The sequence below is a fragment of the Carettochelys insculpta genome, chromosome 1, assembly GCF_033958435.1.
Source record: "Carettochelys insculpta isolate YL-2023 chromosome 1, ASM3395843v1, whole genome shotgun sequence".
NCBI lineage: Eukaryota > Metazoa > Chordata > Testudines > Carettochelyidae > Carettochelys > Carettochelys insculpta.
In genome coordinates this window covers 265768023-265785968 of record NC_134137.1, presented here as the reverse complement: position 1 = coordinate 265785968, position 17946 = coordinate 265768023, and the positions used below count along the sequence as shown (strand labels likewise).

General features: G+C 46.9%; 1 protein-coding gene across 3 annotated transcripts in view; it reads right to left on the bottom strand.

Moving 5' to 3' along the window:
• Positions 1-14875, bottom strand: part of DNM1L (dynamin 1 like) — a 67955-nt gene extending 53080 nt beyond the window's left edge. For all 3 annotated transcript variants that reach the window (XM_075006747.1, XM_075006756.1, XM_075006765.1), the window contains exon 1: positions 14642-14875. In XM_075006747.1, coding sequence (XP_074862848.1) covers positions 14642-14743 — 102 coding nt within the window. In that variant the 5' untranslated portion in view covers positions 14744-14875. The remainder of the gene's footprint in view (positions 1-14641) is intronic.
• Positions 14876-17946: the final 3071 nt, after the last annotated feature.

The following is a 17946-nucleotide window of genomic DNA, read 5'->3' as shown; positions in this document are numbered from 1 at the left end:
GCAAAGTCGTTTAATCATACTTTAAGCAATTGTGTATCTTCTAGTGTGATTATTTTGTAACATCTCACAACACTACAATCAGTATCAGGAGGCTCATTTTCTTGGCTACACCTTGACAGAAAAATGCACGTTAAAAACAATTTTCCCCTCTTTCCCCACTGGGTTCCAATCCAGAGTCCAACAGCTAGTAGAGAAGTCCTGCTGCCTCACCTTCCTGGATCATCTCCCACTGGCTAAAGTAAAAATATGAAGTAATTGAAATCAAAGAAAGTCTCAGACTTTCTGAGAGTTGTAAGTTGTTTCTCTGTAGGTTGGGCAAAGGTGCTATAGCCAGTAGCTGCTCTGGCAGTGCCACTTCCCAAGAGGCCAGTGTGTAGGTTACTTCGCCAACTACTGAGCTGACCTGCTCCCTTTCAAGTTCCGCCTCCCGCCCATACATGTTTTGCAAGCAAAACAGGCAAGACTGGAAATTATGCAAATAGTAAACTACTGTGGAATAGGTATATATTACAACAGTTAACACCAAAATAGTTACTTCTGCCTATTTTGCTATGTACCCAAGCCCTAAATTGCATTGGCTCCACTGGACTAACAAGAGTAAAGCATATTTAGTAAAGGCAACAGAGTGGACTAAAAGCACAGGAAATTGGACTGGTCAGTTTTGATAGGGTTCCTTTTTAGCATAGGCTTCAGAAGGGGTAGCCCATATTCATATCTCCTATGCACATGTACACACAACCCCTTAATTTCTTGACAGAAAGGTCAGACCAAGCAAAAAAGTTCCAGCTGCAAATCCTTCATGTAATACATTCGGTATCAAAAGATTGATCCAGTGTACTCTTGTGCACTTTGCTGGAATGACAGCTCAGTGCTACAGCTGGCTAGAGTTCTTCTAAATTATACCATGCAACAGTGGTGTTGGCTGCTTGAATTACCACATTTAGTCCTGGGGGAATTCTACAATTGTTTCATTTGGATCCATAGTAAAATTGCAGAATTCCTCCACAACTAAATCAGATTGTTCAAACAAGTTCTAGTGGAACACATGGCTCTGTGTTCCATTACTCATAAATAGCACCATACAAATATATTACAATTGTGTTTAATAATGTTATTACAAACAAAACTCAATGTTGCAACAGAACAAGAAAACCAAGTCATCTTGTATCTTAAAAGTAACTAGAGTAGAATGGAATCTGAGAATTACAAACACCACATATAGGCAGTGTCCAGTCAACCACGCATCTCATCTATGTACATCTGGTTCATTCCTTGGAGCCAGGAGGCAGGCTGCCACTGGCTTCCCAGCTCCAGGGACTGGGAAACCCCTCCTGTCACAGGTGGCAGTCACGTTAACCCGAAACACATGCAACTTGGTTGCACGTATCCTGAGGGTTTACTGTAATCAAAAAACACTCGATTGTATATTTGGAAAAAACATTCTGCCACTCAGAAGGTGAAGAGAACACTGGCAGCAAGCAAGAGTCAGTGCAAAAAAATGGGAGTATTAAAATTAGGCTTTTCAAAATTAGTATTTTACTTTTTAATTTTACATAGTCAGTCACTCAGAATTATAGAGTTTAAGCTTTTATTTTTATCAATTTAAATTTTTATAAGTTGCAGGAAATTGAGGGTACAGACAATTATTTAATGATGCTGTGATTCAAAACATTAAATCTTCATAACTGTTAAAACAAACTGTCCATACTATGGCTGCGTCTACACTACAGGATAAAAATCAAATTTATTAATTTCAATTTTTTAATTCTGGAATTTATAAATTCGATTGACTATCCTCACCTCCCCACATGCTCCTCACAAAGTCAACGTATTGCTGCCACACTCAGTTGGCAAACATCAACTGTTGCTGTAGTGCATTGGGGGAACCTATCCCACAGTTCCCTGATCCCCATAGCATTCTGGGTATGCTTGCTGGTCTTTGAGAGCATCTTCCCACATTACACTGTCCTCATTTCCTTCCCGTGTTAAGCAAATGTCCAATTTTCCAGTCAGAAGCAAAGAAAAGTAGGGCTTCAACAAAGATGGCAAAGTTAACAGAAATCTCTTTCTTCTGTTACTGAATGATCAAGGATTTCATAAAAATCAGCATGTCTTCTGAACTGGCCATCCACTGACTGTCCCCCCTCCCATGATTGCATCTGATCCCTGCAAATAACAAATGGACAATGAAAAGCTTGAAAGAGTTCACAGCAATGTTTTTGGAAAAAAAAAGAGAGAGTTGTTGAGGGGAGACTTTGGGTTCGCTGTTCATTATACAGATTCTGTGCACAGTCTGTGTTCTGAACTGGCCATCCACTGACTATCCCCCCCTCCCTTGATTGCACTTGATCCCTGAAAACAACACAGACACAGACTGTACTCTCACTTGGCCCTCCACCCGCTCTTTCCTGCACAACAAGGTGCAGACAGAAGAAAGAGGATAGAAAAGGCCAGGAAAAAAGATTTTTGTCTTCCCCCTTCACTACACAGACATTGCCAAGAGTGGGGGAGATTATGGTAAAATCTCATACACTGAACTTAGAACAGAACCAGGAATCTCCACTGGCCCTCTGACTACTGTTCCCTGTTTGTTTGTTTTTTTTGCGGGGGGGGGGTGGTCAAAGCATGAAGAAAGAGGATAGCAAAGGTTAGGAAAAAGATTTTATAACTGAAATATCAAAGATTTTGCAAACAACCAGCAGGTGTCCACAATGGACCACTAGCCCCCGAAAACATATGGGGGGGAGGGTGGTCTGCGGCTGCAGAACCAGTTGAAATGTTCCACTGCCTCTAGAAATCTTAGCCATTGGAGGAGACTCACACACACACACACACGCACACACACGCACTAGCAGCAAGGCCCCCGACTATCTTAGCTGCAAGGGGAGACTTCCCCCTGGGTCCTTGTTGAGGCATGAAGGGTTTTCAGTGGGGGGGGGGCAGTCAAAGTAGTCACCTCGAATATGGTCGCTGCTAGAGGAAACTTTCCCCCCAGTGGCATCAAACCCCCGAATATCCTCCAGTGGCTAAGAGACTTCCCCCAGCGCCAGAAAAGCCCTAAAAATATTTTTGGTGGGGGACCAGTTGAAGGAATCTCCCCATCTGGCAGAAAGGCCCCAATTGTACAATTAGGGCGGAGGGGTGTCAGTTGAAGTAGTCTCCTGGAGTATCTTAGCTGCCAGGGGAGACTTCTCCCCAGCGTCTTCAAGCCCCCAAATTCCTTCCTACCCTTGCAGCCCTAACAGTGTGCAAGCCAGGACATGGTGCTGCTTGGCAGCATGGTCAGCACCGAATGGTAGGCACGTCCTCTAAACGGGTCGGGGACTACCCACATGACGTGGCTGAGTTTGGAAAAGACCCTGTCTGCATGGCACCTGTGGGGGAAGGGCACACACAGTTTAAATAGCTGAGAAGACGTTCCTTGCCCTCTTATGCAAGCATGACCCCCCCAACAGCCCTGCTGCCACATGGAGTGGTGGGATAGCGGCTGGCATCAGGCAGTGCAGAAAAAAATAGCAAGTGTAGAGACAGAGCCACAAACTCCCTGCAGGGGCTATTTGTAATGGGAAGATGTGCTCACAGCACTAATAGCAAAGGAAGAAAGACATTTCTCAGGCTCTCATACACAACAGCCCAAAGCCACAAGCTTCCTGGTCCCAATTTGAAATTCATGGCCTTCCTGTTACCTAAATCCTGTACACCTGGAGAGCAGTGGACAGGACGGAGCACTGAGGGGCATTGTGGGTTAAATACGGGGCACCTCTGGAGGCTAATAAATTCAATTTTAACACGTGGCACTTCTACACTGGCCTTTCATTGAACTTTTGAATACAAGCTTGACACTATATCCATCAAGTACCGATGATATTATATCAATATTAGCTCCCTAAATTGAGCTAATGGCGTTTACAGTGAAGACAGTCCCATGGTAATATCAAGTTAACTGCCTTAAGTTTGAATTTACCTTGTAGTGTAGATGCAACCTATGTTAATATATACCTGTACAAAATATCCTTAAATCCAAGTTTAATAACTTCTGAAACACTTTTTGTCTTTTCCCCATCCATAAATTTATCAGTCATCAATGGAAAATATTTTTTCATTCTTTTGTGGAGAAATTGATGTTTACTGACTTTTATCAAACAAAATCCCATACACCCAATTCTATTTATACTCACCTCTGCCACATACTCAAATTAGCGCGATATACCCACTAAACCGATCAGCAGTAAAATAGTTAACATTCCCTTTAAATTCAACATGACAATCTTTTAGCTGAAGGGACACAGTTCATGCTTCTGCTAGAGCAGCAGTTCCCAACCTTTTCCAGACGGGAACCTATTTTGACAATTCAGGAAGACCTGGTGACCCAAGGCAATTCAAAAACAGATGTGGGAGGCAGTGCTGTAACTAGCTAATTTTGCAACAGAGGCAAGAATATAAAATTGTGCCCCCTCATGTTTATATATTCATAGTAGTTACTTCACGGAAAATGGGAAAATACATTAATGATAAAATAGTACCACTACATTTATGATAGTTAATCAGAGTTGTAGTACGGGAAAGACACTCATCCCTAAATTGCTATTTCTAGCTTAAACCCCACACTCAGAGGCTGGGAGAGTCACACTCAGGGGCCAGGGGGGACTACAGAGGGCTGGGGAAATCAAGCTCAGGGGCTGAAAGTAAATAAAACAATAGGTATTGTATTATTAAAAGTTTATTCACAGTTGTTACAAAAATAGGTCAAGCGCCTAACACAGGAATGCCTGTCAGGGGCTGTGGTGGGCCCCTGACCCCCACAGCTGGAAGCCGGCTGGGGTGTGGAGCCCTGGCCAGCAAGCACTGGCCATGGGAACCTGTCTGGGGGTGCGGGAACCCTGGCTGGGGGCATGGGCACCCCGGCCTCCAGCAGAGGCTGGAAGCTGGCTGGGGCACGGAGTCCTGACTGGCTCTCAGTTCCCCCTCTGAGGCTTAAGTCTCCCAACCTTTGACCCTGCGCCCTCTACCTCCCTCAACTGAGCTGGGCCCTGCTCCTTTGGCTTCCTAGCTCTCTGCCCTAGACCTTTCTCCCAGGCAAGCGGGCAGTTCCCTGCCCTGCAGGGCTCAACTGGTACTCAATTTGATTGATTTTATTGCCTGACAGCTGTTAAACCAATTGAGAAATTGAGTACCTCTTCAGTGTGAATGGCTTCTTAACAGCCACCTTTAGAGCTGCCCAGCTCAGTCAGCGACCCTTGTCTAATGTAACTGGGACCCACATTTGCGATCCTTAGGTTGGGAAAACCTGTGTTAGAACTATCATTTCTTTCATCCATTTCCAGACCTAGTGAGAGGTAGTGAGGCACTGATCACATTCTACAGGTTTTCTTCCCAAACCTAAAAATCCCTAAAATAGGGCTCTGCAATTGAAATCGCAAGAAGAGCCATTTTTGAGTTACAAAATCAATCCATCAAGAGCTGCAATGCACGTGAATAGGAGACAGTCATTAATAAATAATGTCAAACAGTGCTTTTTATCACCCCTATTTTAACAACAGCACAGGTGCGCACACAAATATTTGTACCAGTTAGAAAGGTAATTTACCCCCCCATCTCCAGGCTCTCTCTGCCTCCGCCTCCAAATCTGCCCCCCATCCACAGAATTAACCCCCCACAACCCAAACCTCCCTCCCTTGGCTCCAGGCTTAACCCCTCTGCAGCCCTGCCTCCCTCTCCCACCCGCAGGTTTACCTTGCCTCAGTGTGTGCAGTTCTGCAATGGCTGCCACCTCCTCCTTCTCATCAGGCTGGGTGGCTCAGGCAGGGGCAGGCTCAGCCACCCTCCCTGCAGCTCATACTTCCACCCACATGGCGGCTCCAGCTGCCGCCATTTAAACAAAAAACTAAATTCAGTTGTCTCAATGGCAGGCAACTGAATTTAGTTTTTTAAGCAGCAGCAGCCTCTAGAGCCACAAGTGGCTTCTTAAAGAGCTGCATACTGATCCGGAGCCACAGGCTGCCAACCCCTCCCCTAAAAGAATTCTGCAGAAACTAATGATGTGGCCAGAGATGCACCAGTACAGCATACCATCAAGTACAGGCTGAACTTTTCTAATCCAGCAGTCTCAGGTCTGGGAACATTTGTGGCCCAGCATGATGTTAGCTGGAAGGTCACTTATCATGGTTATGGCCAAGTTTCAGGCTGTCCCATAAAGTTTATTTACAGCTACCAGTCCTGGCTCTGAGTGTTTTGTTATGTGCTGTAGCTCTGATTTAACCATAAACATCTTCTAAGAGCCTAATAACTACCGGAAGCATTGGTAATGCTGCTAAAAAATACTGATGTCCTGTGACTTGCAAATTCTCTGGTTCCAACACTGGTCAAGTCCTGATGGTACCAGATTAGAGAGATTCAATGGGTACTGCTCAATCTGACCTGTTGCATAAAATTACACTGTGTCTTGAAAAGAAAAGAAACTAATTACTGTAAATTTCACATCATTGTTCCTGCTCAAACCAGGCACAATAGTAGGGGTATGAACAGTGGAGAGGAGACTGCTCAGAGGAAAAAAGACAATTACACACAAAACAGATACAGTGAACAGCAGAAAAAAAAAATCAAATCTGTGAGGAGGTGGAAAAACACCCCACACATTCTACCTGTCAGTCTGCATTATATATTTGCAGCTCTCCCTCATCAGTGGCCAGCCAGCTAATGGTGTTGCTCACTGATGGGGAACTCCCAGGCTGTGGTTCAGATGCAGACCAGAGCCTGTCTGTATGCTGAGGCTCAGGGTTTCACTCCATGGCATCCAGCCCACAGCAAAGTGGAGGGGGGTTTGGAGCCCCAAGCCTCACAGGCTGGATCGGGCAAGCTGCGGTCCAGATCCAGACTGCGGGTCTGAAGGGGGCTGGGAGGTGGGGGACCAAGAATGGCTCCAGGCTCTGCTGCCACTCACTGCTGTTCTCCCAGCATTAGCATATCAGCACATGGGTCAGAGTCCAGAAGGAGGGTTTCCTGCCGGAAGATCTCCACAGGCCGCGCATCTGCATGTGTACTTCGGAGTCCAGAAGCGCTTCTTCCAGGCTCTGACCCACATGCCGATATGCTAATGAGGCACAGAAAATTTGCATATGTGACTCATTAGCATCTTCCATATATCTCATTAGCTTGCCACACATGGAGACACAGCCAAAATGTACTCGTCAAGATTTAGTTTGTTCAAGTACCAACTCTCCAGGAGGATATCCTGACCTGGGACACTCTCCCCTGAATTTCAGCAGCTCACAGTGTACACCCGGGTTCCCAAACAGTACCCTGCTATGAGAATTATACTCTTATCTAACAGAATACTGTACAGTGGCTGCATTGGATAGCTGCTATGGCAGAAACTGACATGTAACTTTATGAAACTCAGAGTGGTTCTATCATTAGAATACTGAGGACACCACACTCTTCAAGATTAGAAAAATAATAGAAATCCCAAATCTGGGCAATACTCCCAGCAATTAATAGCCTAAAACAGCTGTTCTGTTTGAAAGATCCATGCAGAAAAGCTGTATTTAAATAATGGGAAGTACATTTAGGAACTTTCCAATAGGAAGCCCCAAACCAGCAGCAAAACATGAGTGAATAAACCAGAAGACAGACAAAGTCTGAAAGTCAATTTCAGAAGTGCTACTAACAAGCACAGGTGAAAAAGTATAATACCTCCCTGAAAATACTATCCCAGTCATGCTTGTGGTGCACTGGTAAATCAACAATTTTACACCTACTCATTTCTGTAATGGTATAGCGGGAAGAATTTCTTTATTACTAAGTTAGTCCCTATTTTACCTTAAATCAGTGGGAGACAATGATTTCTAAGAAGCCCTTACAGAAGGTAAATTATAAATCGGATGAGTAAAGCTACCTCATTCATAGCCATTTGGATTAAATGTCGTCTTATGATGGATAAATGTGACAGTAGTCTCACTGTGCATAATGAGTCATGAGTTTTTGTCATCTGCTTGAATCCAGACCTAATTTTGTACTATATGCAATTAAGTTCAGCGATACGTCTTACACACGTATTTTGTATGTATAGTATAATATTCAGCTACATAGAGGCTGGGTCTACATGGTGCAGCTCTCCCAGAAACTCCACGCAAATGAGCGGCCCCAAAATTGCAAATGGCTGCTCATGAGCATAGCCGTGTGAGAGCTTAGTCACTGCAGAGGGGAGTGCTGGGAATAAAGAGGCTGTGTGGACGTGCCCCAGCCAGCAAAAAGCCAATCTGTCACCGGCCCCTTATGCATGAAAAATTCAGGCATAAGGGGCTGGTGACAGGGGCTTTTTGCTGGCAGGGATACGTCCACACAGCCTCTTTACTGCCGGCACCCACCTCTGCCAAGACTGAACTCTCATGCAGCTATGCTAATGAGCCACGCAACCATTTTAATGAGCAGCCATTTGCAATTTTGAGGCTGCTCATTAGCATGGAGCTGCCAGGAAAGCTGAGCTGTGTTGACCCAGCCTGATGGTTTTGGGAATGATCAGTCTTACTCCTTTCTTTTTATTGTAGTGGTTTGTGCTATTATGTTGAGGACATTCTGTAAGGCACTGTAAGTAACAAGTCTTAACCACAGATCAAAATAAGATATAAGATGACATCAGAATGGTTCCACTGCACTTGTGGATTTGTGTCTGTGTTGCTTATACAGTATTCGCAGTCGCTGCCTTTTCATGCTATTTGATAACGCACAAAGCTAACACAGAGCCAAAGGAGGGGGGAAGCCAGGGAGCAGCAGCACTCTGCTGCTGTTCCAGCCGCCTGTTTCCCCTGGCTGAGAGAAGCGGTGTGGCTGCAGGCTCCTCCCAGGTGGGGCAAGTGTGTGGGGGCAGCCACACGGTCCCCTGCTTCTCCCAGCTGGGGGCACACAGCTGCTTGTGGTGTGGTTTCTCCCATCTTGGAGAAACTGCGCCGCAAGCAGCTGTGTGCCTGCTGGGCTCCCCAGCTGGGGGAACTAGGGGCTGGGGTGTTTTGATTTGCACTTAACTTGCATTCAGGCTGGGTCAACACAGCTCAGCTTTCCTGGCAGCTCCATGCTAATAAGCAACCTCGAAATTGCAAATGGCTGCTCATTAACATGGTTGCGTGGCTCATTAGCATAGCTGCATGAGAGTTCGGTCTTGGCAGAGGTGGGTGCCGGCAGTAAAGAGGCTGTGTGGACATACCCCTGCCAGCAAAAAGCCCCTGTCACCAGCCCCTTACGCCTGAATTTTTTCATGCATAAGGGGCCGGTGACAGACTGGCTTTTTGATGGCTGGGGCACGTCCACACAGCCTCTTTATTTCCGGCATTCATGCAAGTTAAGCACAAATTGAAACTGCGCTTCTCAAGAGTTTGCTGCAGTAACACCACAGCTATTTTTGCTAAGGCTCACAGGAATGTTATCGAAATATCCTCTGACCCAAAACTGCTGCTTTAGGAAGTGCCTGGAGAGAACTGGAAAATGAACAATTCTCACACTGGCTTGAGCAACAGAACATGACTAGAGTGGCAGAGGTGTCTGAATAAAAGAGACCAGATCCTAGCTAAGAAATAGTTTATAACGAGGACTGAAATGTGTCTATGAAGAGAAAAAATGGGATGTTAAAGTTCATCAATGCACGTTTTCAAGGAATGTAGGAAATGACGAATCACAAACCCATGGAGCAGAGGAGCATATGGGGTAAATCCAAAGCATACAAAGATAAATTAAGTGTATGCCTGAGGCATATGGGCAATTTCTAGCTAAAAATATTGTAGGAACAATAGGATCCACACTGCATGCAGGAAAACATAACATGCATCATGGGAAGAAAAAGACATAAGCAATGTATGAAATATTATATACATAGAGAATAAAACCATTACAACACAGAACAAAAATGACCTGTGAAATTTGATTACAGAATAATTAAACAATTTTCCTCTCCAAGTAGTATATAAAAATAAGGCCAGCTAAGGAGAGAAACAAACACAAAAAATGAGAAAAATTCATTGACAGCGTCCATTTTCAACAAACAATAAGGTAGATGGAGAATATAGAAACAGATTTGAAAAGTCAAAAGGAAAACAGACAAAATATTAAAGAAAGCCTTCACATGCAAGCAAGGTACTAGGAAAATACACATCTTAAAAGAATATCAGGGATATCTGGCATTTAACCACGGAATTCTGAAGTAACTGGCCTTCACAGAGAATCTTGGGAAGTTCATTTCAAGATGTACTGAAAATAAGATAATCAAGGTAATGTAATAAATTAAGAAATTTGAGGAGTCTCCAGAAATCCGTAAAGCCATAAACAAACGTTAACGAGAGGCTATAATTTCACGGAGAAGAATCAACACAGATTCAAATCACAGCTAAAAATATGATAATTATTTATGCTTTTAAAATATTAGGAAGGAGGCAATTTATCTGGACTCTGCAAAGCCCTTTAATACAGTGTCATGAAACCCCCATCTACAAAGTCTGTAAGTGGGATAATTATGAAATTATTGAATACACAGCTGTTATGAATATAAAAAGCAGAATACTGAGCATTAGGGTGACCCTACTTCCCTATGTTGAAGAAGGAACACCTGGTAAAAATTACCTGTAGTCAAGTAAGTTCAGCGGCAATCAGAAATGCAAAGTACAAATATTCAAATTAACGTCAAGTTGACCGAGCCTCTGTTAAACATAAGAAGAATCCAGCTACTCACTATTTATCTACCTTCTAATCTTTAGGACTTTAGGGTTTACATGAGGAAATGGACACATGCGCACTCCCATACACCTCTCTCACACAGTGGGATGCCCATCTGACCTAACCCTCCCTGGGTAGTGCTCTCCACCCTCCTTGCCTGACTGGGCCCCCAGCACAGACCCACCTCTCCTGATACCTAGAACCATGTCTTCCTCAGACAACACATCGGGGCATGCAGAATCGCTGGGAAGGGATACACTCCACAAAGGGGAACATGGAGAAGCAGTGGGGCTGGGTGGCATGAAAAGGCATAGCGGAGAGAAGACAAGAAGTGGGGGAGCATGTGAAGGACCAATGGGTGAGCAGCAGAGCCAACAAGTCCCCTGCCACCACTGCTTGTTGTGCTTGGCAGAAACAGGATGGGGAGTGGGGGATGACAAAGGGTGGGAGAAGATGGATTCCGGCTGGCAGAGAGCTGGCATGCAGCAGGGGCTGCAATGATGGACCAGATGGACAGCAACCAGCCTGCATGCTGCAGCTCGGCAAACCCACCGTCACTGTCAGCTACTGGACATCCCACTCACTGCTGGCAAACAGGGATCCGGCCAGCAACAAGACCTGCCAGTAATGATGTGGGGGCGACTGCAAATATGATATAATTTGCTTTTTAAGGGAAGGTGAGACAACTGCAGAAGGGCTTAAATATTGGACTGTCTTTTTCAAAATGGGACACCTGGTCACACTACATAAGGTGGACTATTCAAACTACTTGTGTTGTAAGGAAGGATATTAAGGCCGTTATTTGCCCTATGCATTCATGAATGGCAAGTGGTGGACGGGCTGCCTCCCACCCATGCTTCAGGCCATTCAGTGGAGCACAGGTCCGCTGCCCTATCTCAGTGTCTTTCTATCCGCCACACATCCCTCCCCGCTAGAGAACTGGCAGGGTTTAGAGGGCAGGGTGGCTGAGTGGTTGCGGAGGTGGACAGGACTGCTCCGGTGCCTCTCCCCACAAGGGAGGGCACTGGTGCTTAATCAACATGTCCTGTCCATGCTCTCGCACGCTCTCAACACCCTGGTCCCACCCCCAGAGTCCCTGGCCAGCCTCCAGAAATTGGTTCTGGACTTCTCTTGGCCAGGACCGCACTAGGTCCCCTGAAGCGGTTCTCCATTTTCCCCTGGAGGAGGGGGGACAGAGCCTGACTTACTTGCACACCCAGGTCCATGTCTTCCGCCTCCAGGTCCTGCAAGGACTCCTTAACAGCACTGGTGCAGACAGTCCAGCGTGGAGCATGCTGGCGCATGCTTTCTTCTGTCACTTCCGAGGGCTCCGATATGACCAGCAGCTCCTTTATCTGCCCTTGAGAGGTCATCTGCGAGACCTCTCGGAGCTGCGGCCTTCTACCAGGACCTCCTCTGCACCTGGCAGCTGCTTTCAGCCACAAGGTCTTTAGGGGCCACCGTAGGGAAAGACCTCCTCGCAGAGCCCCTGCTACACAATCCCTACTTCTGTGTGCAGGCAGTGGAGTCCCCCCACGGTGTGCTGGAGGTTGGTCCTGGGCAGAATCACCAGAATCAGAGAACTCCTGGACCATGACCAGGGAGACTGGATGGAGGCCCTGGTGCTCGCCCGCGCATGGAGCTCTCCATCCTACGTACTGCCCGTTGCGTACTCCAGGAGGTGAGGGCCGCTTTGCTGCCCGCTTCTCGAGTCTACCTTGGCCAGGTCCTGCAAGAGGGTGCACTCAGCCCCCCCTGACCCCTGGGCCTCCGGATCTCTCCATAGGCCCACAGCCCTGCAAGCCCACCCAACCACCTCCCACTCATCACCCCAGCTAGCTGCACACCTGGCAGGTCCCCTTCCGAACCATGCCAAGACGTCATCTGTACACACTTGTGCTCCACACGCTCCACTTCCCCATCCTCGTGTCCCACCCCGAACACAAGTGGCAGGATCTCTTAGAACCAACGGGGGATGGAGAGCCCCAGTGGGCCAGCCTCATTTCCACCTTAGTCCCACTGCCCACCGGGGACATAAGCTGGAGGAGCCTGCATGGGGCAGTGAGCACAGGCATGTACCTGGCACGGTTCGCCCCCCTCCCAGACACCTGTTCTTTCTGTGGCGTGAGGGAGACCCTGGTGCACATCTATCTTGAGTGCTGCAGGTAGCAGCCCCTCTTCAGGCTCCTCCAGAACCTCTTGCTGAGGTTCTGGCTGCACTTCTCCCCACACTTTCCGATCCTCACACCCCCTATCCGTAGCTCTACGATGTCACGGGACCTCCTCGTCAGCCTCCTCCTGGTCATGGCCAAAGTAGGCATATACAATACCAGGAAAAGGAGGCTGGCTGGAGAAGAGGCCTGTGACTGTGGGGCCTACTTCTGTTCCGGTCTCTGATCATGACTCCGAGCAGAGGCCACTGGCTGCCTCCATGCCTTCGAGGAGCAGTGGGTGTTGTCCGGAGTTCTCTACTTGGTATCCCCTTCCGGCTCCCTCATTTTTAACCTTCAACCTCCATGCCCATCCCTGTTTCTCTCTTTAGTTGTCCCCCGTAATCATTTGGGGGCCATGTTATTTTACTGGATTCCCTGTTGAGGGGGACCTTTCAGTCGTGGGCAGGCTGCACTCGCCCACTCCCTTGGTCCCTGATAGGAGCAATTTAAAGGCTGACATTTTTAGTGACAGAGAGATAGCCATGTTAGTCTGTCACTATTCAACATGCAAGGCACTACATTCAGCCATTTGGAATGGAGATCCATCAACAACATGAAAAAAATCGCCAAGAGCCAGACAGATGTCATCTCTCTCTCCAAATGCAACTGACTGCTTTTTTGCTTTTATTACTATTTTTAGGTGATGAACCTTTCTGGGAAAGCCCCACTTCTTCAGATCTGAAGAAGTGGAACTTTTGTGGGAAAGACCATCACCTAAAAATAATATTGTCAGTCTTTAAGGTGCTACAGGATTGCTTTCTTTGTTGGAAGTGGGTCTTTCCCATGAAAGTTCATCACCTAATAAATAATACTGTTAGTCTATAAAGGTGCTACAGGACTACTATCTTTGTTAAGAAGCTATGGTAAACTTGTTTAATCTACTAGACTAAGTGCCTCAGACTACTAAAAATAGAAGTTTTGGTATTTTTTTTTTAAACATAACATTAATTATTTGGTTACTACTTATGTGCTTTACTTTCACATTTCTCCAAGCGTAGACAATGAAGAAAAAAAATCAATTTTAACTCATTTCGTTTTGTGTCTTTGTACTCAATCTTTAGGTTCAAGCACCTTCCCTAAGCATTATTTTCAGTCTGCTATATAAAAACCTGGATTAGCTGTCCACCGTTTTATAACTCGGGTTGAAAATACTACAGGTCACTTTTAAGTTGCTTTCATCCCTTTAAACAACCATAGAGCAGGAGTTTGGTTTCTAAACCCTCCTCGCAGGGCTAGACTCAAACAGTAATTTGCGCGGCTTGTGGTTTTCAAACAGCTGCACCAAAACGGCCCTGCCACAGGAGTCAAGCCCCGGGGCGGGAAATGACCCTGGAAGACAGCAGGGGCTGGCAGAGATGCCGCGCTACGAATACCCTTACCCGCCCTCTCTCGCTACTGCGCCCCCTTTCCAACGCTGTAGGCCCCAGCAGCAGAACGCTCACGGGCAGAACACAACGGGGGCCTAGCGGTGGCCCGAGGGGACAGCAGCGCAGTCACCTTCAGCGGGAGAGGGACATTTGGAGCCGGTCGCGTCGCGCCTCCCCCTCGCTCGGGCCACCTGCCGGAGGGGGCGCAGACCTGCCCCGCCTTCCGGGCAAGGGCGGGCGCTGGGCGCGCCCAGGCGGCTCTAACCAAGGAGGTTCCCTTTCCCCCGCGCGCAGGCAGCCCCCCCGCGCGCCGGGCCAGCGCCCTTCACCGCCGCCACGGAGGGGCCGGGCCGGGCCGCTCACCTGCGTCCCCACCACCACGATCTGCGGGAGCTGGATGATATCGGCGCCCACGGCGTTGAACACGTCCTGCAGCTTGTTGATGACGGGGATCAGCGCCTCCATGGCGGCGGGCGCCCGGCCGGGCACAGCACGCGGGGGAGGGGGGGAAGGGCAGCGGCGATGAATGAAGCCGGCGGCCAACGGTCGTGTCTCCTCCTCGTCCTCCTCTGCCGCTACCCACCGCGGGCGCCGGCCCCGCGCCCAGCCCGGCCCCAGCAGGCTGTGCGCGCCCAGCAACCGCAAGGCCCGCCGGGAGTTGTAGTGCCAGGCGCCTCGCTGCAGCGCCCTCCCGCGGCCCCTGGGGACGCGCTGGGGAACTCGCCCCGGACGCTGGGGGACGTGTTGCAACAAAAGCCCAGAACCACAGCCCTCCGTCAACAAAGAGCAGCCCCGGGCTGTCAAGCAACCGGCTCCTGAACTACAGCGCTGCTGGAGCGGGGGGTGGCGCTGCACCCCCCTGCCTGGAAATGCAGCACCCCTGCTCTGAGCGTGGGTATTTGGACGGCAGGGGAGCTGGGGCCGAGTCCGCACGGCAGGTAAGCAGAGAATTACCCAGGCTTTCCTCAGCTGTACAATATGCATTTAGCCCTTAGGGTTGCCAACTCGTCTGGCCTGTCCAGGAATTAAAGATTAATCTTTCTGTCAAAATTATGTCCTTAAAAAGCATGAAACTTCCAGGAATACATCCAACAACAATTGGCAGCCATCCCCTATCCTCAGGTTTACATAGCACCTTCCTTACTCCCTCCACAAAAGGCTCCTCACAATACTCACCCAGAGTCCTGTGGCACCTTATAGACTAACAGAAAAGTTTTGAGCATGAGCTTTCGTGAGCACAGACGCACTGTGCTCATGAAAGCTCATGCTCAAAACTTTTCTGTTAGTCTATAAGGTGCCCCAGGACCCTTCGTTGCTGTTACAGATCCAGACTAACACAGCTACCCCTCCGATACTTAATACTCACCCAAGCACCCTTTGCCCTGGGCAAGGTGCAGATGTTAATGAATGGGTAGAAAAACTCACAGGAAACACCTCCTCCCCCTCAAAAAATATTCCTCACTATGCTGCAGGACTCCTGGTCTGCAGGACTGTGAATTAACTCACTTCAGTTTCATGCATTTTTTCCTGTTGTAAGTAATTTTCAGCAGTCACTCTGCAGAGATGCCATATTGGCATAGGAAAGAACCTGCTGACTGAAGAGCAACAACCCTCACACTGAGATGCAATGGGGAATATATACACAATAACTCTGAAATACACTCGTGAAAGAGTCTGATTATTATAAAAACAAGTGCCTATCTATGCTATGGTTTCCAGTGCTTCCAGTGATGCAGCTGCACAGGTGTTGAATTAAACTCTGAAGTTGCTAGAGTTCTGTTAGCACAAATAATGACAAATGAGCATATGAGCATTACCTCCACAGGAACTTGTCTGAGCTGAATTAGTGCACCTGTTCAGTGACTTTGACCTTGCTGATCAAAGTCACTGAAAAAAGGGGTAGCTAAAGGGATATGAAAGTACCATAAATGGACCAACAAAATAAATAGCATTAATTTTTATAACTGATCACATTTAATAAAGTGGAGAGGGATCCAAGGCCCAGTATTCAGATCCAGAATTCCTGGAAACCAAAAGCAAAGTGTTTTGGCACAGATCTATCTTACCAGGAGTTACGAGAGCAATTGCATGTGCACAGCTCAGAATGTCCAAATCTGAAGAAGTGGGTCTGCCCACAAAAGCTCATCAATGAATGAATGATTTTGTTAGTCCCTAAAGTGCTACATGATTTTTTTTTTTGTTTTGTGATGATATAGACTAACATGGCTACCTCTCTGTGACTATTCAGCATGGGGCTCATGTGGCAATGATCTCATTGAAAGTCTTCTACTTTTACCCTCCTGTACTAAGTTTAGAAATGGGGTGTTGATCTTTGTTGTAAATTAAAGTAATTGATAATGGGATATTTGCAGTGTTGAGTGCCTGGCAGTCCTAATGGATAAGTCCTGTGTTCCTGAAAAGGTGTTTATGGGAACACACAAAAGACAGTGCCTAGAACAGGAGCATAGTGCCTTGTCTCCACCTGCATAGCACACATTGAACACTACCACTATTTAGTGGATTGTTATCTGTTAGCACTCACAGCAACACCCTGTAATTGAGTCATTTACACAATCGACTCTCCCCCAGAGATGCCTCCCTTTATATGCCAGTATCTTTTTGGCTTCAGGGAAGACCAGCAGGTCATGCCCCCATTCTTCAGCATGTGCAGGGAGCATCTTCCATATGCTTTCTTTTGGGAACTGGAAAAACTTGGCTTCTCTCCTTTTTGTCTTTCTGGGGAGTTATGGAAGTTTAAGGTTTCCTCTATCTCCTAGTTCCCCTTTCCTGACTCATGTATGTCCTTTATCCACAGCGTCTGGTGGTAGTTCCCTATTGCCAAAATTCCTCTACTCTAGTTCCCTCAAAAAGGGTCTCCCTCCAACCCTCTTCCAAAAGTAAATCTTTCTCTGCAACCAAATTTCCTGATGGCCCATGAACACTAACATTATACCTGCCTTCTGTTTGCCTACACTATTACTCCATAAAAATACACTGTTACCCAATAAGAGTTACAAATATAATGGAATTGAGTTTTAAATTGTGTTAATTTTTACCACACTACTCAGCCAACTCTTGTACTGCCACCTCAGCACCTGTCTGTGTCTGGAACAATTAAATTGTGTAACATCATGGTTTTTATTCATTGTGGCTAAGGTTACACCATAGTTTCTGTTGTGGGATACATCTCTATCACGCATAGAAACCCTGCAGCCAAACAGGGCTATTTAGAGCATGGTATTTCATTCCTGCTACCCCTTGTCATATGAGGCGTAGCGGAAAGTTCGAAATAGGCACTTACTTCGAACTCTGTTGCAGTGTAGTCGACACCAGGTCCAAAATAAGTTCCCTCAAAATAACTGACACAATTTACACAATGCAAATTGCCTAAGTTATTTTGATATAGGGCCACAGTGTAGCCCTAGCCTCTGTGAGTAAACTGGTCAGTCCTTTTCCATTTCCTCCAACCGTCAATGGGTGAGAGGAAGGTAAAGACAGGAAAGGGGAAAGAAAGCAGAGTAAAATCTCATCCTCTTCCTCAGCTTGGGATCCTCACAGCACAATTCTTATTCCCCTTCAGTGAAATGTATTTACCAGACATAGTTGTATTTATTATCCATTTATATTTTCACAAATTAGATATCCATTGAGCAAATGGAATCTCAGCG